This window comes from Impatiens glandulifera, chromosome 5 (genome assembly GCF_907164915.1).
Source record: "Impatiens glandulifera chromosome 5, dImpGla2.1, whole genome shotgun sequence".
Classification (NCBI taxonomy): Eukaryota; Viridiplantae; Streptophyta; class Magnoliopsida; order Ericales; family Balsaminaceae; genus Impatiens; species Impatiens glandulifera.
In genome coordinates this window covers 7,792,817-7,818,683 of record NC_061866.1, presented here as the reverse complement: position 1 = coordinate 7,818,683, position 25,867 = coordinate 7,792,817, and the positions used below count along the sequence as shown (strand labels likewise).

The following is a 25,867-nucleotide window of genomic DNA, read 5'->3' as shown; positions in this document are numbered from 1 at the left end:
GGACCGAGTCCTGTAGGACTAGGACCAAGAAATAGAGCCGAGGATCTTCGGTCCAGACCAAGACCAAGGACTGGTGTTCTTGAGTTAGGATCAAGACCGAGACAGAGGACTAGTATTCTTGAGTTAGGACCGAGACTCAAGACCGGTGTTCTTGAGTTAGGATCAAGCCTCCCAGGTCCACGATCGAAGAAACCTAGACCTGGGACCGAGTCTCCCAAGCCTAGGACTGAGCAACTTGAGTTTGAACCGAGCCTCCCGAACCCAGGACCGAACCTTTCGATCCCTTGACCCATACTCTCGAGCCCTAGTCTGGACCACTCTAGTCTAGACCGAGCCCATCCAAACCTAGATCACCAAAACCGAACCCAGACCCGAGGACTTTAGAAGCATGTTTGGTTCTACTTTTCAAAATCTAAAATTATTTTTTAATTTTGGAACACGAATTTATTTTCAAAATAATCCCGAAAGGTCAACAAATGGTATTTAAATTTTTTAGGGATATTTCTTAAAAACAATATTTTGGATAAGGCCCTATTTGGAATATAATTTTAAATTCTAACACTTGTATGATACTTTTAAGGTTTTTACTCAGTATTATATCAACACAATCGTAAGTATGCCCTTCTAAATAATTTTGTATAATTATTTTTGTAATATAAACCTATCCTTATTTAGGACCCCTGAACTGAACTACTAATTAAAGAAAATAAATCTTACAAATAAATTTTAAATTGTCAGACTTTGTTTATTTTAAAATTTTAAATATTCTTTGATGGACGTGGAGAACATAGCACGAAAGTCTTTTCCAGAGCGCAACAAAAAAAATGAACCCCTTAAAGAAATTCTGGTATAAATACGTTTATACACGTATTATTTTATTAATTTTTCGACGACTCTGATTTCAAATAAATAATATTTTAAATTAGTTATGTTTGATTAATTTAAACCAGGTTTTGTCAAATGGTTATTTGGCCCCCAAATTATTAAAATTTGAATAAAATTAATTATTTTTCCATAATTAATTCCAAAGCTCTCAGGTATTATTTTAATTTTTTTTAAACTAATGTTTTCTTTTAAAAGAAGTCTAGCACGTAAATCAAGGTTGAAACACATCGAATTTCGAACCACCTCGCGGTATTTCCCGTAATACTATGTGTCCGCGTCACGTGCTAAGCTACGGAGGGAGCGATTTCTGAGGGTTACAATATTTATAAATTAATAATTTTAAAATTAGTTTACATATATGTTAAATATGAATTATTTCATAGATAAAGTTGAATATCTAAAAATTATCAAACCAACTTAACATATGATCATAAGTTTAATCCGTCTCATATATGGTTGGATATAGAAATTTTGATAACATATAATTGAGTATTAGAATCAAATTTAAATTTATTTAATCTACCGACTCAACTTGATTGACGATCACCATTAAACAATCATTTATAGTTTGTACATATTCTTTAATATTGTTTTAGTTAATATGTGAGGTTAACAAAGAAGATTTGGTGTGAAACCAATATCTTAATTTGCATCAATAATCCTACCAACATTTTGAGATTTTGAAAAATAATGTTTATTTAATTTGGTGAATAAACTCAATTGTTTCCATCCCAAAGAGTTTTAGGTCTTATATGATATTTGGTTATTTAAAATTACTTTTATATCTCACAAACTAATTTACCATCTAGCTAATCATATGAATCAAAATATTACATTAAATTATTTTATTTTTATATTTTTTTCATTTTACTTAAGTCATCCAAATAACTCAATATAGAGTGTAAAACATATATTATCTCAAATAATGTTATTTTTTTTACTTGATTATTTGAAATGACAAACTTATTTCAACAAGATGATATTAGAGTCCAACTCAACCCAATTTTACAACAATTTAAAACAAAACCTATATCAAAACAAAATTTAATTTTACAGCAACCTCCTGTCTTCTTCTCTAATTAATTAGTTTAATTAGGTAAATTAAGTTAGTTATTTAGTATAGATTAAATTAAATATTTGGATTTTATTTATTTTATATTTATAGGTACTTATTATGAAAAAGTATAAATAATGAGAAAGAGATATGTTATGTTATGTTATGTTAGGGATACCTAAGGATTTTTCAGCTCATTCCAATTCCAAATAACTTGCACCAAATAACTTTCTCTTTTCTTACATACATGTTGAATTGAACCAATAGAGTTCTAGAAAAGATTAACACTAACAAAATAACAATTTCTGTCCTTAAATTTTAAATTTACCTAATATAATTGGCTTGTTCAATAAACAAATTCATTTTCCATTTCTCGATCAACATCTCGAAAAAGTTATATAGTTTCCAAAATTATTGGAGAATATGGGCAAGAATGATCTCATTCCACACATCAGGTACTCCAGGAAGGCACCAATGGGTGCAATCCGCATAGTTTCTAGGGTTAGACAATTGCTCTTTCGTCAATGGTTGCCACAATTTTCGATAAATGGTTGGGTGACCGTCTTTTCGATACTCAGATAGTTGAGTTATGTTAATTAATTGAATGTCGAACCCCACATTCTTTAGTTTGAAAATTGAAGACTCGATTGCTTTAAGAAATTTAGGGTTTGAATTTCTCCCCCAATATTTAGTATCCGAAATTGGTTCGGTTTCATCCAAGCACTTTCGGTTTTTGTTATTCCCCCAGTCAATTGACCTGCACAACACATAAAATAGGTAAATTATTAGAAAGTCCCATTTTTTAACCAAAATAAATAAATTTTATTCCACCTTTTATACCATAAAAATAATATTTGGCAAAGAATCAACTAAATAGAGATGGTCAAAAAAGAGTCATATAGTACTACCATTCATGGGTAGCGGGTAGGCCCATGAAGAACATCCGGGTTTTGGTCTGATTTACATTTGTCTTTAACCAATTTGACCATTTCTTTAAAACCATCTTGTAGGCTTGCAAGCTCTTGACCCGTTTAATTTCTTCATTTGGGTCTTCAAAATTTCCTGATTCCCGCCTGATTTTGTAAATGCGAGAAAATATGAATTAAAGACTTGATCGAAAAACTAAATAAATGTCTAAAAAACGCAAAATAACGTTCTAAGCTTAACAAAATTTGATTGAAAATTAGTACTCACAATATCTTTAGGGTGGGAACTCTCCACCAAAGGTATGAATTAAAGACAAGAAAGTCGGCATCATTCCATGCAGTTCCGTGCTTTTCAATGGCTTCGGGTTTAATCATACGATCAGCCAATCGATGACTTGAGGAGTTATCGTTGTTCGATTCAACCAAGAAAGGATTCCAATAAAAATCGATTGAGGCATTGTATTCCTTGTAATAAAGTTTTAATTAGTCATTAATTAGAAGTAGAACACTCCATATTAAAAAAATAACAATCAAACCAGATAAACAAATAATACAAGTTGAAAAAGTGTAATACATGTTGTATTTACCATACAATTGTAATGAATTAATAAAACAAAAGTAACACTAAGAATTCACAATTGCGATCTTTAAATCTTACCGTTGCCTTGAAGCTGTACAAAGGGTCTTTCATTTTCATGATCTTGAATGGACGAGGAATAACCGATTCCACAAGACACATCATCGAAACCCATTGATTTCTATTAACCGAATCTCCCACAAACATAAGCCTTTTGTTCCTCAATTTTTCCAAAAACGCCTTTGCATCAAACCTATACAAACATTTGTGAGAAACTTACAACAACTCATATAATGATTCAAAAACATTTAATTACCTAGGAAGATCACATTCGTTGGGCTGCCACCTCCAATGCTGCCATCTTAGGTCAGGCCGACCATATTTCTCACAAGCCAAATCATCAAACATGAAAGCACAATCTCTATCTTTGTAAAGTGGATACGACTCATTGTCATAAACCCATTTCCCAGAGAAAAAATCGCAGCTCTCCACTAAAATATCATCTTCTTTTTCCAATTTTACTTCCACATGAGCGGTAGGTTTTGTATCATGTAACGTTTCTACCGGATGCGAAATCTCCACAATTGATGATGTCGGTACTTCTAGAAAAACCGAGATGTTTCGACCAAATGTGTTATAATACATAGCTATGGTTATCACACAAGCAACAAGAATAATAACTAAACTATGAATGCTACACTTTATCAAACATGATCTACCATTTGCATGGCGATATTTCTCTCCCATTTCTCTCTTTAGAGATTGTGTCTTTTTTAGTTTTCTATTCTCTCCCCCTCTCACTTTATTCTATGCGAATGACAAGGGTAATGGAGTTCTTTTAAGGTGTGAATTGTAAAGTACACAAAAAGAAGCAATCCCCACATATAAGATAGTTAATAGTTCAAGAATCCTTTCACAAAATTATTTTATTTAATCATATATAATAATATTGAAATAGTTAATGAACATTTAATAGTTTTTTTAGGAGACTTTCATTAGACATAGAAAGGGAAGTTCACAACTATGTATGATGAATTAACTTGGACAAGAGACTTCCGATATTGTCATATGTCCTTTTTGTACCGATTTTTAGTGGTAATGAAAATGAGAATACTATAAGATAAGTTTGAAAAGACTTCAAAGAGGGTTGCAAAGAAAATATAGAAATGAAGATTACTAAATCAAATTTGTGAAAGATAAGCTAAAATTTGCATAGTGATGTTAATTAGTTATCTTAAAATGTAAGTAATTTAGTGCAAAAATGGACTTATAAACTTTTTACAATGTTATTAATTTAGAGGAAGTTCATCTTAAAGTGGAAATGAACATTTACAAGATTTATGTGTTTTAAATTTAGGAAGATACAACAAAATTCATAGTCATTACTCCTATTTTAATTTAAGGCATTTTAGGTGAAAATAAAAAATATTTAATATTTAGTCACTCAGACATTAATTTAGGGTAACAATTCAGGTCGGGTTAACGGGTTCAGATTAACATATTAGTGGGTTGAATGATACTAACATGAATCTGACATATTTATTTGTAACTCGACCTAATTGACTTGACTCAACTCGAAACCAACCCGATTTAATTAATATCACATTTCTTTATTTCAGATTAAAATATCATTAACACAAAAGAACAATGAAAGATTAAAATATCATTAACACAAAAGAACAATGAAGCTAAATCGCAAATCCGCTTAAAAACCCTACAAAAGAAAATAAGTGAGTAAGTAGAAAATGACAAATACAATACCCTACCAACAAAAAAAGACAATTGTAAACAGATTGACGAGTCTACTTTAGGCATTTCATGTCAACCGAATATTGACATATTTATTAATTATGTTAAATGAGACGCCATGTTTCGACCAAAACCTAAAAATACATAACCTTAATATGATTTTTTCGTGTGTTCAGTTCCGATCATATTTTCGTGTCGGATAAAAAATTGTCGCCCCTAAATTGACTTTAGACACTTGTCGTAGAAAATTTAAAACATTTTTTTTAATAGAGCAAAAGTGTGAGTTTTGAATTTTTGATATTTTAGAAAAATGTAAAAGGTTTAATATGTAATATTATTATGTATAAAAATGAAATTACTCCATTCTTCCTTTTTCTTCTTCTTATTACGAGTAATATTCCCTTTCCAATATTAATAATATTATATTCCAAATGACCATGTGTGTGAGATTCATGAAAATAAATGTGAAGAAGATCCTTCACGTATGGTTAAGTGAAGTGTGCTATTACTGCTATATATATATATAATTAATTAATTAATTAAAGACTTGACTAATTGTATACAAATACCATAATAAATAATTTAAAGTCAAATAGTTACAAGAAAATCAGGCTGAGCTGTAATTAGTTAATTAATTAATTATATTTAAATAATGAAGAAGCAGTATTTAATGAAGTATATAGAAGCAACAAGATCCGTCTATACAGGTCCTCTCCTTTTAAGCTACGGCGTTCATTTTCCCATTAATAAAATATTTTTACTTAATTACAGCTTCTCATCTTTTATTTTATTGATCATAAATAAATAAATAAATAAATAGACAATTCCCAGAAAAAAAGAAAAAAAAAGTTACTAACACTACTAATTTAATACTATATATTATTTTGGGACACACTTCTTCAATTATCAAATGCTCCCTTAATTGTTAGTTCAATACCCAACAAATGGGAAACTTGCCATTATTTATTTTACTATTTTTAGATTATAGAGTTTGTTTGGTAAGGTTTTATTTAAACAAATTTCTATTTATTTAAAAATGTGAGTGAATGATGATTTTGAGAAGATAAATATTTTTTTAGTAAAAATATTTAAAGGGTTGTAAAGATGAAAATTTGACATGCCTTAATTTATAATAATATTATTAATTTTATAATAATATTTTGAATTTTTATATTTAAAATAATCCAAATTAAGGAGAGATTAAACTAAATTAGAATGAATTATTATGATAATTAAACTCTAATTAGAAAAAATAAATAAAAAATTAAAAATAATTTGAGGTTAAAATATTGTATTTATTTTACCCAAATTAAACCAAAAAAGGGTTGAAATAATTTAATTATGATTTTAAACATAAATTATGTATAATTTATGGTTTAAAACAATTAAATAAATACATCAAAATATCCAAAAACACCCGAAATAAAATAAATGGACATAAATTTTATAATGTTTTCAAAAATATTTTTGTGTATTAATTTGGTGAAGAAAAACGAAAAAAATGGTTAATAATTCGATTTCAAATAACCATTATATTAAAAATAAAAATTGATAATCCAGTGTGGCCGCAAATAAAAGAGTTAGCTGCATCAGGGATTTCATCCATTGGATTTGCGCTGGATTTTTATCCAACGCCCAGGAAGAGGCCACACATGCCGGTTGTAGCCAAGCATGCGCGTGCCCGGGTCCATACATGATCAGCTAACGAGGACGCTATCCCCGTTAGCCCAAACGCCAGATGGAACTCCAAGCGATGGACGACGGAATGCCAATGGAGCGTTCATTTAAACAAAACAACGTCGTTTTATTCTTCTTCTTCTTCGCGAACGTCGGAGGCCCGCGCTCGATACCGACGACCTTCTAGAAGCTCTATCTTCTTCATCCTTTGTCCTTATCCTTCGAGATTTCACCCACGAGCACATTTCTTCCTCGCTATCATTACTCCTAAGGTTTGAATTCAAAACCTATACTAGATATAGGTTGTTAAGGACAAAACAGAACGAAGAAGCAATTTCAGAAGCAAAATTGAAGTTGAATTCGACTTCAATAACCGACCTAGCTCGGGTGTAAATAGTCTCTAGGAGTTCTTCTTCCTATCCATCGAACAAACATCAACAATTACAGTCAATTCGAATAATTTTTTAGAACTCTGGGGATTGTCTTTTTGAAGAATTTGCTCCGGCGATCTAGATTTGATAAAACTTCTTACACATCATTGGAGTGTTCTCCAATCACTTGTAAGCTTCCAGACCTAATGTAATTCCAATTGTGATTCAAAATTGAATATTTTCAAGTTCGATTGGGTTGATCTTATTTAGGGCTCAATTTTGTTCTCTCTATAGTCAAAATCAATCCCTAGATGATTTATAAGCTTTCTGTCAAAAGAGATTTCATCAATTCAACCTTAATAAAAAAACCAAATTTAATTTGAAAAATCTGGAAATTTTGAATTTGGTGTTTCTTGAACTTTTAAGCTTTAATTTTGATTCAATTAACTGCCTAACATATTTGTAATCATGTTATGATGATTTTCAAATAATAAAATCAACATCCTAATTCATGTAAAAAAAGTTTGAATTTCAGTTTTAAAAGTTGTTACAGAGCTTGATTGATGTTCTTGTTTTGGTTATGTTCGACTATAAACATCATTTCAAAGCTATTGGAACAAGAATTAGGCCATGAGATGACCTAAATCAAAAGTTCCCAAATTTTACCCTAGTAATTGGGTTGAGAAATTGATCATCTCAGAGCTCAATTGATGGGGTTTAGGATTGGGGATTATGATCCCTACATCCATATGAGTTGTTAGCAACTTACCGATCATGTTTACATGATCTGTATCAAAAGATACCAAATGAAGAACACTCGGTCTTATAGGACCGATGACCGAATCCAAGGACCAAGGTTCTTGAGTAGGGATCGAGAAAACTGACCAAGAAAACTAACCTAGGTCCGAGACCAATGACCAATGTTCTTGAGTTAGGATCGAGACCAAAGATCGATGTTCTTGAGTTAGGACCGAGACCTAGGACCGATGTTCTTGAGTTAGGACCGAGACCTAGGACCAATGTTCTTGAGTTAGGACCGAGCCCGAGGACCGATGCTCTTGACTTAGGACCGTGGAATCCGACCGAGTTTTCTAGCTTAGGACTGAGTACTCCCTTTAGCCTAGGATCAAATTTTCTAACCTAGGACTGAGCCCCCTTTAGCCTAGGACCGATGATCCCTTAGCCTAGGACCGAAGACTTGGACTGGTGAACCTAACCTGGGATCAAGACTCTCAGAACCCACAACTGAGAAATCCAGATCTTGGACTGAGACTCCCACACCTAGGACTGAATAGTCTAAATTCAGGACCGAGTCTCCTAAACTCCAGGGCTGAACCCTTCAGTCCTCTAACCGAGTGTCCCGAACCCCGATCCAGACCACCCTCGGTCTAGACCGAGCCCATCCGGTCCCAAACTGGTGAAAATGGACCCAAGCCCTAAGACTCTGGTCCTAAGGCCTGTTTGGTTCAATTTTTCAAAATCCAAAATTATTTTTGTAATTTTGGAACCCCAATCCATTTTCAAATAATCCCTAAAGGTTAGAAAATGATTTCAAAATATTTTCGGGATATTTTCCAAACACAAATATTTTGACTACCGTTTGGAATTTATTTTTAAATTCTAATATTTTTCTGATATTTTTTAGGTATTGTACTTAAGCTTTATAACGCAATCGCAAATACACATTTTTAAATAATTTTGCATTTACATAATCTAAACTTATCCTATTTAGTACCCCATACTACTAATTAAATGAAATAAATAATATTTTTGATTGCTAGACTTTTATATATAAAAAATATAAAACTGTTTTTAACGGGGCGGAGGACATAGAGGGAAAGCCCTTCAAAACTTACCATCATGCATCACTATGAGCAAAAGTAGCATCTTGATCCAATTATTAGCAGTTGAATACAAACTTAGATAATAAAATACCATTGTTGGTATAAGAAAGAAATCAAAAGGAAATTCCCTCCTTTAACAAAAAAAAAAGGATTTCAAGCAGAAAAAATAAAGGAAGAACTCCATTCACTTGGTTCTCGTAATGACTATGTGAGTAAGATCTACGAGTGCCCGCCTCGATCTCAACACATCTTCATCACTACTCTCTGGAAAGGAATCTATTGCAGCCGAAGCGAGAACTGCGTGATTCTTCGCTAATTCTATTGTTCTTTGAATTCCTCTACTCTTTCCAAGGTATTCAAGAGCCTGATTTTATAAAAGAAACTTAGTATAGTATAGACATATTCAATATAAAGAGGCTCAACATAATGAAATCGTAATTCTCATTTTCTAATATGCCCAAAAATGTTATATATGCGAAACCTACACCATTTTTTATGGAGGTGGATCCAAATGGTATCACGTTATATTAAATTTATTGAAGGTTACTCGTGAACAAGCATATAAAGTTATGAGTCAAATACTTACAAGCTCAATATCTGCAGGATTTTCAAGTCCCCTTGAGACAATTTCATGTAGCTGAGGAAACTCTTCTATAGCAAATAGTATTGGAGCTGTCACAATTCCCTGTGAAAATTAATATGTTTATAAAATGTCAATAATTTGATCTCTAATGACCAGGACATGATCTATAAAAAAATCATTATACCAAATAATAAAAAAACAAAAACATGATTATCTATAAAATAATGGTAGATTGTTATTTATAGTGTTCGAACTTGAGTAATTTTTATTAAACGAGTTCCAACTTTGAATTGTGTAATATAAGGTTCAAACTATCCTAATTTTAGTCAAAAATTATTTTTAAAATTGACAAAATATTAGTGTTCTTGTTTTATTTTATATATCATTTTCGTTTTTCTAATTAATGAAATGATATTAACATACATTTTCTAACTTATTTATTTTAGAGATCTACACATTTCTAACGGTCAATTGTATTTTTAGTGCTAAGAATATGCGATATAAGAAAATATTTGAGAAAAATACGAGAGAAAAAGTAAATTATGTATTTATTTTTCACAGAACTCGGGAACAACATAACTTTGTGAACGGTCTACCAATTTTGAAAATATTTATTTTTTAAATTAAGTATTTTTTCGAGATATACGGATTTCAAACTACAGAATGTGGTTTGAATACCTTACCGATTATGTGATGTGTATGAATAATTGAGAAAATTTGAATATTTAGAGAATTGATAATAATTTTTATAAATGTGAAAAATTAATTAAAAAAATAAAAATAATACATTAGAGTAAGACCATATTAGTTGTGAAAGTTTAAGGAATGTAACAGTTCAAATTTCAAACCACGTCTAATGAAAACGATTCAAGTTTGAACCCAAGTAATGGAGGAAAAAAATAATCTTATACTCTTTCAATCCTAACTCTTTGAGCCATTTTGATTGAGATTTAATTTGGAAGCAAGTGATATCTTTTTATGAAATGAGTTTACTTTGTTGATATATGTGTAACTAATGCCTTTGAATCGATTTTATATAGTGTTAAAAAAAATCCAAATTTCAAAACAAGAACAATATCATGACTGTCCATGATTAATTAACTATAAAAGTTCTTACTTGATGAATGTCTGACAAAGAACCTTTTCCAAGGGAAGTTGATGTTCCTGTGAAATCAAGAACATCATCGATCAACTGAAATGCCAATCCCTGTGAAAAGAGGATGGGTTATCACTTATCAAAGAAGAGCATATCACAATAAAACATCTATTCCTTAAGGCTATCTTTGATTTGAAATTGGAAACCAGTTTACATTATCATATTTTTCGGTTCGAAATTTAAAATTCTGTGATTTCTCTAAACATAATAATTGAATTGAAAGCACTACTTACTTACCAGATTTTTACCATACTCAAAAGCCAGAGTGGAAACTTGTGTAGATTGTCCAGCAAGAAGGGCAATTGCCTTGCAGCTGTTTGAAATAAGTGATGCAGTCTTGTAGTATGTTTTTTCCATATAATATTCCATGCTGCATATAAGTAATAATGGCTCAGAATAACTCTCACAAAATAACATGAACATCAATATTCAACAACAAATAATTCTATTATCACATATAACCCGGGACGGAATCGTAAACTAAAGTTACAATGGGATTAAATTTAATCTAAGGATGACCATTAAATTAAAGTAGAAAACAATTCCATAAAAAAATCAACTTGTGAAGAATTAACATAGTTTAACCTAATACAAAATTATTATTATTTAAATATAAAAAATATAAAAATATGGTAGGTAATAAACCTTTTTTTTCACAAGAGTTAAACCTAATTCAACTTATATAGATGGTCTTGCCTCAAAAATTCTTGAAAGTTGGACTTTCAAATTGTCAATTTCTATCCATCCTTTATATTAACTTGAAACTGATAATTTTCACTATTTTAATTGATATTGTGCTCCTTTCTATTGAATAAGTTTTGGAATATAATGACTATATTTTGTAATTTAAATATATTTTTAATATTTTTTATAAATGTTTTTTAATATATTTTGAATAAAATATTTTTATTTAATATTTAATTTGATAATATATTTTATCATAGTATATATACTCTTTTTTTGTTATATAATAATATTATAAATTAAAATAATAAATATTTTAAACTATTTAAATCATGTCAAAATATAATAAATTATTAAAAAAAATTAAAGAAAATATTTTTAAATATATTTTATGTTAGAGTGGAGAGTTAGGACGAGTGATAGCTCCTAGAGTGATAGTCACGTGTTTCAGTTTGTAGACCAAATATATATATTTTACAATAAAATTTCATTACAATTACTACTAGGTTAGTCTTAAAAGTGATCCAATTTATGCATTTGCTTATCTAATTTTTTTAATAAAATAAGTTGTTAATTATTGCCGGTATTTGATAACTTAATTTAATATATTTAATTTAATATATTAAGAATTTATTCAGTTCATAACGCATATTTATAATCATATATTTCTTCGTACTTAAATAAAAATATATGTTAAAAATAATAAGTTAAAATATCAAGCTTATTTTAAAAGTGAAAAAAATTTAAACACTATTTTAAAAAACAAATAAAAAATTACTTTTATCTTTCAAAATTTAATAAAATTATTGATATATATAAAATTATATTAGATTTTTCTTTTTTTTCTCATTACAAATATAACAATTTTTCTTTCATCATAAAATAAAAATATGCTTATATCTAAACTAATTATAAAATAAAAAAGAGATATAGATGATATATATATATATATATTATATATATATATATATATATATATATATATATATTAGGTTAATAAATAATAATTTAATATATCTATTAAAAAATATTAGTATTTATTTAATTATTTTATATTTAATATATTAAATTATATATACTCAAATATATTAAGTTTATTAATTAATATAATTAATACATAAAGGCATAATAGTCATTATAATTTTTTTTTTCAGATATTAGTTTTAGATATTTTCAAAAAATTTAAATATTGAGTACGTAAAATTTAAATATTTTCATTTTTTAATTCAATTTTTTATCTCTAAATATTTAAATCATTAAGTATTTAGAATTTAATATACAGAATTTTATCGATATGTAACATTCGAATCTATGTCTAATTGTGATAACATAAACTAATCATCACTCAATTCTAATAAACTTATCCTGATATTTCATCAAAGTTGTAATTTACAACTATTAGAGAAGTGTAATACTAGTTATTTGAAGGTTTGTATTATAAATTTCTTCTCTACAATACAAGTAAAAGTCATAGTAAATTCATAACCATATACTTTTAAAAGAAAAAAAAGTGTTAGGTCTACACATGTACCTACAACGTTGATCAGATGTGGTTGTCAATTGCATGATCTCACCGGTGACCAAATGCTCTAGAACGGCCGATATTATAGAGACAACCTACACAAGTAAATTAATGCATACTTAATTTGTTCAACAATTTAGAAATTGCATAAACAATGATTCCTAGATTTAAGGTGTTCTTACCTCATTGTTATTCAAAGAAGCAAGTGCCACACATGCTCTTGATAACAAGAAGTCTCCAGCTAAAACAGATAACTGCGTTAACAAATTTCGCATTTTAAAATCCTACACTTTCTATGTATAAACAATTTAACTACTTTTATTGTCATTTCATTTAAAAGAATATGTCATTCATAAAGCAATCCAAATACAAAATTTATTTAAATAGTTGGGTATTTATAAATTCTAGAAATAAAGAGTTTACTTAAAGAGTTTATTTTAAAAAATTATAATAGTTATATATTAATAATATATATATATTTAAATATATAATTAATTTAAAAAATAATAATAGAAAATGATATATACTAAAATAAGTTATAATACAAAATTAATTAATTTAGTCCATTTATTTGAATTCATAATATATATATTTTTGTTTTTAATATATAAATTCACTTTATTTTTGTAAAATTCTATGAAATCAAAATAATTTATAAACTCGTTAATTAATATTATAAATTTTAAATCTTATAAAATTGTATATATATAAAATCCTAAGAGTTTAATTAATTTTAGAGTTCAACTACATCCAGAATCTTTAATTACTTTAGAATTGTAAAATTGTAAATTTTCGATATTTTAATTTAATTAATTACAAAAATTATAATAAATAAATGAAAATGAAAAAAGTTATAATTACAAAATTAATTCTCTGACTTTATTTTTGTAAATAAATAATATATATATATATATATATATATTTCTGAATATGTAAATATAAACAGTAAAATATATAAAATCTTAATATCAAAATTTTAAAATCATATAAAATCTTAATAATTTATAAACTTGTAAAATCTTAAAATTTTAAGAATTTAATCACTAGTATACTAAACAAAAACATTAAGGATAGGGCATTACAAATCATTTCATGATAGCAAAATATAATTGAAAAATCTAACCTTGTTCCCCATTACAATGTTTAAGGATCCAATACCACGCCTTGTCTCAGAATTATCCAATACATCATCATGCAAAAGACTTGCCACCTAAGATACAATATTAACATTAATGCAGATCATATATCAAATCCTTTCCAAATAATTCAAATGTCAAGAACAGGTTGGAAAATGCTATATAATCAAGTCATAGAAAAGTAAAAATGACAAATAAATACTAACATGTATCATTTCCATGATCTCAGCAACACGTTGTTGTCTCTCACGTAGTTCTATTAATGTAGCATCGCCAATTACGTTAGAAGTTTGTTGAGGTATTTGAATGTTCAAAGCTGTTGCCATCAACAACAGAACCTGAATGACAATAGTTAGTAAGACCAAACTTGTTGATAATTATAGAGATTGAGAGACTCTCTACCCTCTTAAGTGAATATGGCAAGATAACCATATATTTTTATGAACAAATTGTTAAAAATGTAACATTTTGACAAGAAGAACATGAAAGTGTGAGTTGAAAATTAGGTTTTATATAATGATATGTAACACCATGGTACATATCATTATATAGTGTACCCATTATAATTCCTAAGGAATGTTTTGTCCTGGCTAGGACAAAACATTCCTTAGGAATTACAATGGGTACTATATAGTATTGTACCCTATCCCGTACCAAATTTCAATATATTTATCCATTCCTAATCCGTTTTCGACGAGTACCTCGTATTCAATCCTCAACCCGATCCCTGATAACTTGGTTATCCGATCTCCTATGAGTACCCCAACTACCCGATGTTCTGTTTTCTTCCATTAACCTACTCATCCCTCAACCCAACCCGATCACAAACTTGATGAGTATTTCAGTTTTATTCCCTATCTCCGACCCTAATTTGAATTACTCATCTCCGACCCTATCGGATACTCATTGTTATCCCTATGCTTATGACTAAACTAACAAAAAAAAATTTGCAACTCACAGTAGGTCTAAACCTCTTTCCTTCCACACCCATCTTGAAGAAATATTCAACGGCAGAAGCAAGTTTTGGAACCTGCATTCATTAAGATAATTTTTTGTTTTGTTTTTAGTAATAGAAAGAATCAAAGCTTTTTGCTATAAGCGTTTGCACCAATTAGGATAAGAAGAGCTTGTTTTATGATAGTTTTTGTATCAAACTTTTTCAATCTCTTTTTAACTTAAATTCTCCTTACTTTTTCCTCACTTTATTAATGGAAAATTGACCTTTTAAAAAACAAATCCAAAGAAAAGAATTTTAGTAAATGTAGGAACATCAAATATTTATTTTCATACTATCATATCCATTGTTATATATCAACAGAATATAAGGTGTAAAAAATGTCAGAAATTATAGAATGTTATAGATTAACATTGAAAAGAATAAAAGGAAACATCTAGTTTATTGTGTTGGTTGAACTTGTAAAAAAGATTTATTTTATTTCTTCAAAAAAAAAAAAAATCAATTTATTGAACTTGTGAAAATACTCTCAAAAGGAGTCTCACCTTTATTCTTTATTGACACCCACACACATACACACATATATATATATATTAATAAAAATATCTTTAAATTAATTGGATACTATCTATTATACTTTCCTTCACTTTTTTTTCTTACTTCCTCATTATCCAATTTCAATTATTTATTCATTTTTTAAATTAAGATGATAAAACTTATATTATAAAAGTAAATATAGAGATAAAAGAAATTGGGAAACAGATTAAAGAATTTTTTTTGAGAGACGAGAAAATATGACTTTTTTAAGATGAAATATCAAAATTTTAATGGGTTAAATCCGATTAATTTTAAGAAAAATGATAGAGAGCGCGACTTGAGACAGCGACTGGGAGCGCGATGCCTACGTGGTGTGCCTACGTGGGTTGACAGGTAGAATATTCTCTCTCCTTTTTATTAATTATTTTCTCTCCTATTATTAATAATTAGTTACTGGAGAGAAAATAATTAATCGTGAAAATAGAAATATTAGATAAACATTTATTTATAAGTAATAAAACTAAAAAAATATTAATAAGTCAATATAAAAAAAAATAATAAAAAAAAGAAAAAAGAGGCCATAAAAAATATTTGATAAATAAAGGAATTGAAAAGTCATAAAAATAAAATAAAAATAAAAGAGATAAATTCATAATTCAACTAATCATTGATATTAATTAGGGTTTAGGGTTTAGAATTTAGTATTTAGGTTTTAGAGTTTAGGATTTGGAGTTTAGGGTTTAAGGTTTAGGGTTTAGAATTTATTTAAACATATTATTAAAATATTTAATGTGAGAATTTGTTATAAATTATTGATTTATTTTAACTGTTAAACGAGAGAAATTAATTAATAAGAAGAGAGATAAAATAATTAATAAAAAGAGAATATTCTACCTGTCAACCCACGTAGCACACCACGTAGGCATCGCGCTCCCAGTCGCTGTCTCAGAGTCGCGCTCTCTATCATTCCTCTAATTTTAATTAGTTGTTTGTTAGAAAACATTATATTCAGTTGTTAAAAATAAACTAACAATTACTAACATTTTCATAAGTTCAAAAAGTAAATTGAGCTAAACTTAACAAACAAAACGAATTCGTTCCAAAATAAAATCATACCTCGGTAACTACCATAGATCGTAATCTATCCGAAAGAGTAGACAATTCATTCTCAACAAGCGAAAAAGGATCAGATTTCTCCTACATAACCAAAATGAATCCAATACAGTAGATAATAGAAAGAATTTTATTCTAGAAGTGAGATGATAATTTCTTTATTTTATTCAACATAATATTTATAATAAGACATGGATGAGTACCTTAGAGGAGGAGACTTGATTGCAAGAAATCAATAGCTGGTAATGTTGCTTATCTACACATGAGATCATGGTCGATCGACACTTATTCAATCTACTTATTGAAACCCTAGCTAATCCCCACATCTTTTAATCAATAACTTTTCCATTAATATTTGATAATAAACATAATTCTTCACAATATTTGATATTATGTTTCATTGTCCCCAAACCAACCCATTAGCCCTAAGCTGATCGATCAAGAAGATGATAGAGAGATCCATTTAGTACTTGAAATTGCTTCTTTTTCTTAATTAAGGAAGCAACAATTTAGCTAAAAACAGAAGACATTAATTAATGAAGAAACAAGATCCGTCTATATAGGTCACCTCCTTTTAAGCTACGGCGCCTCTTTTTTCATTAATATAATATATTGTACTTTCAAGATTCACACTTTTTATTTTTATTTTTTCATAAACAAATCAATAGATAAATTCCACCACAATGAATAAATAGATTGCTAGAAATAATAATAATAATAATAAATATATGTAAGTGTGTTCACTACAAAAAAAATTGTCAAATCGCAACGTTTAGCTGTAACATTTTGTTTTTTAATGCAAATTTTGAAAAATTGCAATACACATTCCAATAAAAATATGAAATATTGCAAATGTTCCAACTATATTTTCAACAAAAACTTATTTTTACGGAAAATATAATCTGAAAAAAATTTAATGCAAAATATATTACTAAAAATGAAAAAATCTAATATTTTTTTCTAAAATTATATTAATATATCCTTGCAACTAAATTAGTAATAAGGAAGCCACATAATAATGCTGATAATAATACTAACATATATACACGTTAGTGTTTGCAAAATCTTTTGCAATAAATATTATTTCCATTAACTATTGTAACAAATACTATATAAATAAGACTGTGATTATTGCAAATTAAAGTCGCAAGTAACTGAAATAATATTGATAAACAAATCTGTAATAAACATTGCATTAACACAAATAAATAATATATTCGCAACTAACACTGCAATTCTATTATAACATATTACTGCAAACTATATTACAATTTTATATAATAGTTTTGTAAATATTTTTCGAAATATTCGTAATAATATAACATTAAGTTATGCATTAATTATTATATATAATCTCTTCGCAGTCAATTCTGCAATAGTATGAAATGTTATTACTGCAAACTATATTGCATATATATTTATTAGTTTTGAAACTTTTGTTTTACAGATATGTAATATGCCAGCAATACGTTTCGCAATATATTATATTTAATAATTTTGAAATTATTTTTAGTAATCTATTACCATTAGGTTTCGCATTAAACATTATAAATAATCTCTTAGCATTACAATGTGCATTGATTTTATGAATTTTCACATGAAATATAATTTTCAAAATATTAATAAATATTCAATGCAAGGTTTGTTGCGAGTCTTAATAAATTTAGTCTCTTCGGTTCCCGTTTCACCATATCTTTTTTTCAACTTCACACGCCATCATTAATACTTCTTCATCATTAATACTTCTTCATCATTTCATCTTCTCCATCTCCCAATTTCTTCAACATATTTCCATATCTTTAAACAAGCTAAGCTCATCCACTCCTTGCTCAGATGAGACGGAAACAGTACCGGTGCCGACCACGAATACCGAATCTCCAACCGAGTTGGAGGCTACTCAATTGCTGCTTGGTAAAGCATTAGAAATAATCTATATACTTCACTCTGAAATTGAAAGACTCACCACCACCGAGAAAGAGACATTGAAAAGGGAGATGAGTTTATTGTTGGCTAATATTGACAGTCTTATGAAAGAAACGGTCGGAGTCTTCGAAGGGATGAATAAAAAGGTAATGTAACAATATACTATTTATAGATTGATATATTTTACCCCTTTTGGTTTTAATTTGTTTATTATAATGTTAAGTTAATGATTTACTTCAGATACAAAGTGACTTAATCTACATTGTGGCGCATGGCAAAAATCAGAAGACAAAATGAGAAGTATTTAATTTATAAACTTTTACTTTTTGTCAATGGTTTGTATTAACATTTTAAACAATGGTTTTTGGTTGTTTTGTTTATTAATATTTTTGAACAATAGTTTGGTTATTTTATTTTATGAATGTTATGAATGGTTTAGTTATGATTATGAATGATTTTTGGTTATATGATATTTGGTTTTTATATACTTTGCACTTGTTTTAGGCATATTTTCTTGGGAAAGTATTGTGAATAATATTGTTGTTCAATGTCTAGATCAATAACAATATGTTGAAATTATTCAAGAACTTTTGCCCTGTTTGAGAGTGCAGTAAACTTTGCACTAAAATGTGTTCACCGTCGAATTGCTTTAAACCTTGCAATATTTATAATAAACTTTATTGCGAAAACTAGTGCAAAATGAATGGCATTTATAGTAAATATTTTTCAACTCTCTGTTATATTTCACATGTTTGATAATGTAGTAAAATTTGCACTAAACCGTGTTCAACGCCGAATTACTTTAATCTTTGCATTAATGATAATACACATAATTGCGAAAACTAGTTCAGAACAAATGAAATATTTAGTAACTATTTTTCAACTAACTGTTCTAATTCCTATGTTTGACAATGCATTAAACTTTGCACTAAACTGTTTTCAACGTCGAATTGCTTTAAAACTTGCAATATTGATAATACGCCCTATTGCGAAAATTAGTGCAGAACGAATGACATTTATAGTCGATATTTTTCAACTCTCTGTTATAATTCTCCTATTTGAGAGTGCAATACATTTTGCACTAAATTATGCTTAACGCCAAATTATTTTAATTTTTACAATATGCATAATACGCCTTATTACGAAAACTAGTGCAAAATGAATGACATTTATAGTAAATATATTTTTCAACTCACTGTTCTAATTCCCCTGTTTGACAATGCAGTAAAATTTACAATTTATCGGGTTCAATGCCAAATTGGTCTAATCTTTGTAATATTGATAATACGTATTATTGCGAAAACTAGTGCAAAATGAATTGTATTTTCAGTAAATATTTTTCAACTCACTATTATAATTCCCCTGTTTCACGGTGCAGTAAACTTTGCACTAAACAATGTTCAACACTGAATTGTTTTAACGTTTGCAGTATTGATATTATATAATATTGCAAAACCTATTGCGGATATTAATTTCACGTTAAAACTAATTACACTAGTAACAATTTTAGCATTAACAAAGTATTTAATATTTCTAACTACCACCAACTACCAATATGTTTATTTCACTAATTATTTCAGGACCAAAAAGTCCACAAAGAAATATTGATATTTTTCTTCAACCATTGATAGAAGAGTTACAAATGATGTGGAATGTTGGTGTTCCTACCTATGATGTTTCCCGAGATGAAACATTTAACATTAAGGCAATGTTGTTGTGGACTATTAGTGATTTTCCTGCTTATGGAATGTTATCGGGTTGGAGTACTCATGGACTTGATGGTTGTCCAATATGTATGAAAAAATCAAAATCTTTTCGATTAAAATATGGCCGGAAGGCTTGTTATTTTGACATAACTTGGATTTTATGCATATTGAAAAGAATGTGTTTGAAAACATTATAAATACCATTATGAATGTGAAGGCTAAGACGAAGTACAACCTTAACGCTAGGAAGGATATGTTTCTTGTTTGCAATCGTCCAAAGCTACATGTTGATCCTAATACATTGTCTCGTAAGCCTAAGAAGGCTTCTTATACCTTGACGAGGGAAGAAAATATCATAATTTGTAAATGGTTGAAGACGTTGAAATTCCCAGATGGCTATGTTTCCAATTTGTCAAGATGCGTTGACACAACCGAATCTAGGTTGATCGGATTCAAAAGTCATGATTGTCATGTTTTTTTATAAAGGTTATTGCCAATTGCATTCAGGAAAATATTACCTAAATTCGTTTGGGGTACCTTGACTGATTTAAGTAATTTCATGCATGACCTTAATTGTTCAACTTTGAGCCAAGACAAAGTGGATAACTTACAAGCTCAAATTCCTGTAATTGTATGCAACCTAGAGAAGATTTTTCCACCATCTTTTTTTGATTCAATGGAACATCTTTTGATACATTTACCATATGAAGCAAAAATAGGAGGTCCAGTACAATACAGATGGATGTATCCCTTCGAGAGGTATGTACATACATATTTTGTATTATCTTTGTATAAAATAATTACAGATACTTCATAATTTGTACCCTTTTTAATTTAGGTTTCTAAAGAGTATGAAGAATAAGGTGAAAAACAAGTCTAGAATTGAAGCATCCATATGCAATACCTATATTCTTGAAGAAATATCAACATTTGCTTCGTATTATTTTGAATCGAATGTAAATTGCAAACTAAGACAACCACAAAGGAACACGGAAGGGTCGTTGAACAAAAATCAACAACCAATTTCTATTTTCAATTACATAGGACGTGGAAGTGGTGGTTCAAAGAGATTCATGACCAGCAAAGAAACATTAGTTGCTCACACATATGTCATACTAAATTGTCCGGAGGTGGATCCATATTATAGGTATTAAACGATCATATCATAATTCTTTATTTTGAATTTGATAACTTATTTTATTTTATTATTTAAGGACATTTTGTGGTATGAATGCTGAATGATGCGGTGCGAGTCGAAGAGGCGTTTATGTGAAAGTTGCAGCATCCGAAAATATCTCGCAAGTGTCAGATTTCGACGATTGCCTAGTGTTTTTCGGGCGGAAATGTGGTGCTGTGAAGAAGTCATGGTTTTGCCATGAGGTATGATGGTTTAAGGCCATTTGACGACGTTTAGGGGCTCAAAATCGCATTTTTATTAGTTTCGGGTGTTTTTTGCAATTTATTAAAAGTTGTTTATTTCTTTTGCAAGCTAGGGTTTGAGTATTTAAAGAATCTTAAAACACTTTGTTATGGGAAGATTATTAATCAGAAAACGAGGTTTCCTCAATATCTATCAACTTTCGGTATTCGTAAGAATCAACGAATCTTGATAAAGGTTCATCCTAGCCACGCACGCTGCATCAGTTGGTATCAGTTTCCAGTCGACCCTGAGGTATGCCGCCCCGAAGACAGCCGCGCAACCCTACCCCTGGTGCTGATGATGGTGACCTTGCTGAGTTGCGACGTGAAAACGCTGAGTTTCGCCGTGATAACGACGATTTGAGGCGGCAGGTTGAATGGTTGACGCAACGGATGGATGCATCTATGCACATGCACCACCCTGAAGATGATGTTACGATGACAGATGAAAACCCTCTCGGTGGTCTTCGGAATCGATCCCCTGAACGCCCCGATCATCGCTGGGAGTAGGCTTTCAGGGTGGACATCCCTAAGTTCGATGGTAGTCTACCACCGGAAGAGTTTATTGATTGGCTTTCTCAGGTTGAAGAGATTCTGGATTTCAAGGAAGTTCCTGCAGATCGTCGTGTACCCCTTGTTACGATCCGCTTACATGGTCGTGCACAAGCATGGTGGCAGTAGTTGAAACAGACACGTGTTCGTCATGGTAAGGCAAAGCTCACGAATTGGGACAAATTCAGGAAGCATATTGGGGCTGCGTTTCTACCATATAATTACGAACGTAACCTGTACCAGCGGTTCCAGAATCTTCGTCAGGGTTCTCGTTCCGTGGATGACTATTCCACTGAGTTTTACACCTTTGTGGCTCGTGTTGACCTGTCTGAGTCCCCTCTTCAGTTGGTTTCTCGCTATATTGGTGGCCTTCGACTCCAGTTGCAGGATATTTTGAATATGTTTGATCCCTTGACTGTTTCTGAGGCACATCAGCGTGCTTCACAGGCTGAGAAACAGCTAGCCAGGCGCGGTTCGAGTAGCTTTGGAAAACAGGTTGTCCCCACTAGTGGCATTGGTTCTTCTTCCCAGCCGGCCCATCCCACCCCAACCCCCCCTCGCGGCACTACAGCCCCCCCGCAGGGACGTCCCGGTGGCTTGCGTTGTTTCAATTGTGGTGAAGTTGGCCATCGCCAAGTAGAGTGTCGCAACCCAAAGTCCACCAATCGTGGTCTTTTTACTGAGGTGGATGATCCTGACTCTGCTCCTCCTTCAGATTCAGCCCCAGTGTATGATGTTTATGATGATGAGGCAGCGGAGGAGTATGTTTCTGGTGATGTTGGCCCCCTTTTGGTGATTCGTCGATCATGTTTAACCCCTCGTGCTCCTGACAACGAGTGGTTACGCAATAATCTGTTCCATTCCACTTGTACCATCGGTGGCAAAGTTTGCACCTTCATCATTGATGCTGGGAGTTGTGAGAATGTGATTTCTGAGGTTGCAGTTTCGAAGCTGGGTCTGTCCACTGAACCTCACCCCAAGCCTTATCGCCTGTCCTGGCTGAGTCAAGGTACGAATGTTACAGTTTCCAAGCGCGTACTTGTTAATTTTTCCATTGGTTCCCATTATCGTGATGATGTATATTGTGATGTGGTTCCTATGGATGCTTGTCACCTTTTACTTGGTCGCCCTTGGCAGTTTGATCATTCTGTTATACATGATGGGCGTGCTAATACCTACACGTTCTTATTTCATGGTACCAAGATTGTGTTGATGCCAAATCAGCCCAAGAAGGGTGCTGCCCCCACTCATCATGCGTCCCCCCCTACCACCTTGTTGTCTCGGGGTCCTTTTCAGACCGCCATGGTCGAATCGGGCATGGTGTTTGCTCTATTTTGTTCGCTGATTACCTGTGGTGCTAGTTCTGAGGTGCCTATTCTAGTGCAGCCGCTGTTACAGGAGTTTGCAGATGTTTTTCCTGAGAATCTGCCTTGTGCCTTGCCTCCTTTGCGTGATATCCAGCATCACATTGACTTGGTTCCAGGTGCTGCCCTACCAAACTGTCCTCATTACCGCATGAGTCCCAAAGAACATGAAGAGTTGCGTAGACAGGTGGAGGACTTGCTGGCTAAGGGACACATTCGAGAGAGCCTTAGTCCCTGTGCTGTCCCGGCCCTTCTTACCCCAAAAAAGGATGGGTCTTGGCGTATGTGCATTGATAGTCGTGCTATCAACAAGATTACAGTGCGTTATCGGTTTCCTATTCCCCGGTTGGATAACTTGTTGGATCAGTTGGGTGGTGCTTCTGTGTTTAGCAAACTGGATCTCAAGAGTGGATACCATCAGATTCGTATTCGCATGGGTAATGAGTGGAAGACTGCCTTTAAGACTCGTGAGGGCTTATATGAGTGGCTGGTTATGCCGTTTGGTCTGTCGAATGCTCCTAGCACCTTTATGCGTGTGATGAACCAGGATCTTCGCCCTTTCATTGGGAAGTTTGTAGTCGTTTACTTCGACGACATCTTGATTTACAGTGACAGCGAGGTAGCACACCTCTCCCATCTTCGTGAGGTGTTATCTGTTCTCTAGCGTGACAAATTCTATGCTGCTTCCTCGAAGTGCACATTTCTTACTAATTCTACCCAGTTCCTCGGTTATGTGGTGTCTTGGGAGGGCCTGAAAGTGGACCCGAGTAAGGTACTGGCTGTCAATCAGTGGCCCCGCCCCTCTTCGATCACTGAAGTTCGCAGTTTTCATGGCTTGGCTTCCTTCTATCGGCGTTTTATTCCTCACTTCAGCAGTGTTACGGCTCCTATCACTGATTGTATGAAGGGGGTTAAGTTCTTCTAGACGGATGATGCCGAGGCTGCCTTTGTTGAGATCAAGCACCGACTCACTTCAGCCCCTATTTTGGTTCTTCCTGATTTTTCCCAGCCATTTGAACTACATTGTGATGCTTCGAAATTGGGTATTGGGGCTGTACTTAGCCAATCTGGGCGTCCTGTTGCTTATTTTAGTGAGAAACTGTCTAGCGCTAAACTTCGTTTCAGTACCTATGATATTGAGTTCTATGCTATTGTCCAGGCAGTCAAACACTGGCGTCATTATTTATTTCAGCGGGAGTTTGTCTTATATACGGATCATGATTCCCTCAAGCATCTTGGTGGTCAGGACAAGATTTCTCATCGTCATGCTTCGTGGGTCTCTTATTTACAGCAGTTTACTTTTGTGATTAAACACAAGGCTGGTGTGTCTAATCGCGTGGCTGATGCTTTGAGTCGTCGTCATGGGCTGTTGGCGGAGATGCGTGTCCATGTACCCGGCTTTGATTCGTTTGTGAACCTCTATCGTGATGATCCTTTCTTTTCTCAGGTCCTCATTCGCATCCAACAGGGGGATTCGAGGGACTTTGTCTTGGAGGATGGGTTCCTTTTCCGCGGTGTGCAGCTGTGCATTCCAGATTGCAGCCTGCGTTTGAGGATGATTCAGGAACTCCACAAAGAAGGCCATGTTGGGCGTGATCGTACCTTCCAGCTTCTTGCAGCTTCTTATTTCTGCCCTTCGATGCGCAAAGAGGTGGGGCGTTTTGTTGCTCGCTGTCGTGTTTGTCAGTTGGCTAAGGGCGCTTCGACTAATGCCGGGTTATACTTGCCTCTGCCTATTCCCACTCAACCATGGTCTGATGTCAGTATGGATTTTGTCCATGGGCTGCCACGTACCCAACGTGGTTCTGATTCGATTTTTGTGGTGGTTGACCGATTCTCGAAGATGGTTCATTTCATTCCCTGCAAGAAAACCTCTGATGCTGTGGCTGTTGCACAGCTTTATTTCAGGGATGTGTATCGCCTTCATGGACTTCCTGCCTCCATAGTTTCTGATCGGGACACTCGCTTTGTGAGTCACTTTTGGAGGAGTCTTTGGCGTTTGGTTAATACTCAGCTGAATTTTAGCAGTGCCTATCACCCGCAAACTGATGGCCAAACTGAAGTTGTTAATAGGTCTTTGGGGAACCTTCTGCGCAGTTTAGTTGGGGATCATCCTAAGGCTTGGGATCTGAAG

General features: G+C 31.7%; 2 protein-coding genes across 2 annotated transcripts; both read right to left on the bottom strand.

Annotated features, from left to right (window-relative positions):
• Positions 1-2,350: 2,350 nt before the first annotated feature.
• On the bottom strand, positions 2,351-3,922 carry LOC124938964 (protein trichome birefringence-like 34). The gene is made up of 5 exons (XM_047479483.1): positions 3,759-3,922; positions 3,524-3,695; positions 3,134-3,330; positions 2,848-3,012; positions 2,351-2,696 (listed from the first exon to the last, which is right to left on the bottom strand). The coding sequence occupies exons 1-5, from the start codon at positions 3,848-3,850 to the stop codon at positions 2,351-2,353; spliced, it is 972 nt and encodes a 323-aa protein (XP_047335439.1). The 5' UTR covers positions 3,851-3,922.
• Positions 3,923-9,258: 5,336 nt separating this feature from the next.
• On the bottom strand, positions 9,259-16,802 carry LOC124940167 (solanesyl diphosphate synthase 3, chloroplastic/mitochondrial-like). The gene is made up of 10 exons (XM_047480652.1): positions 16,773-16,802; positions 15,123-15,194; positions 14,371-14,502; positions 14,152-14,238; positions 13,211-13,282; positions 13,038-13,123; positions 11,060-11,192; positions 10,784-10,873; positions 9,670-9,768; positions 9,259-9,447 (listed from the first exon to the last, which is right to left on the bottom strand). The coding sequence occupies exons 1-10, from the start codon at positions 16,785-16,787 to the stop codon at positions 9,268-9,270; spliced, it is 966 nt and encodes a 321-aa protein (XP_047336608.1). The 5' UTR covers positions 16,788-16,802; the 3' UTR covers positions 9,259-9,267.
• Positions 16,803-25,867: the final 9,065 nt, after the last annotated feature.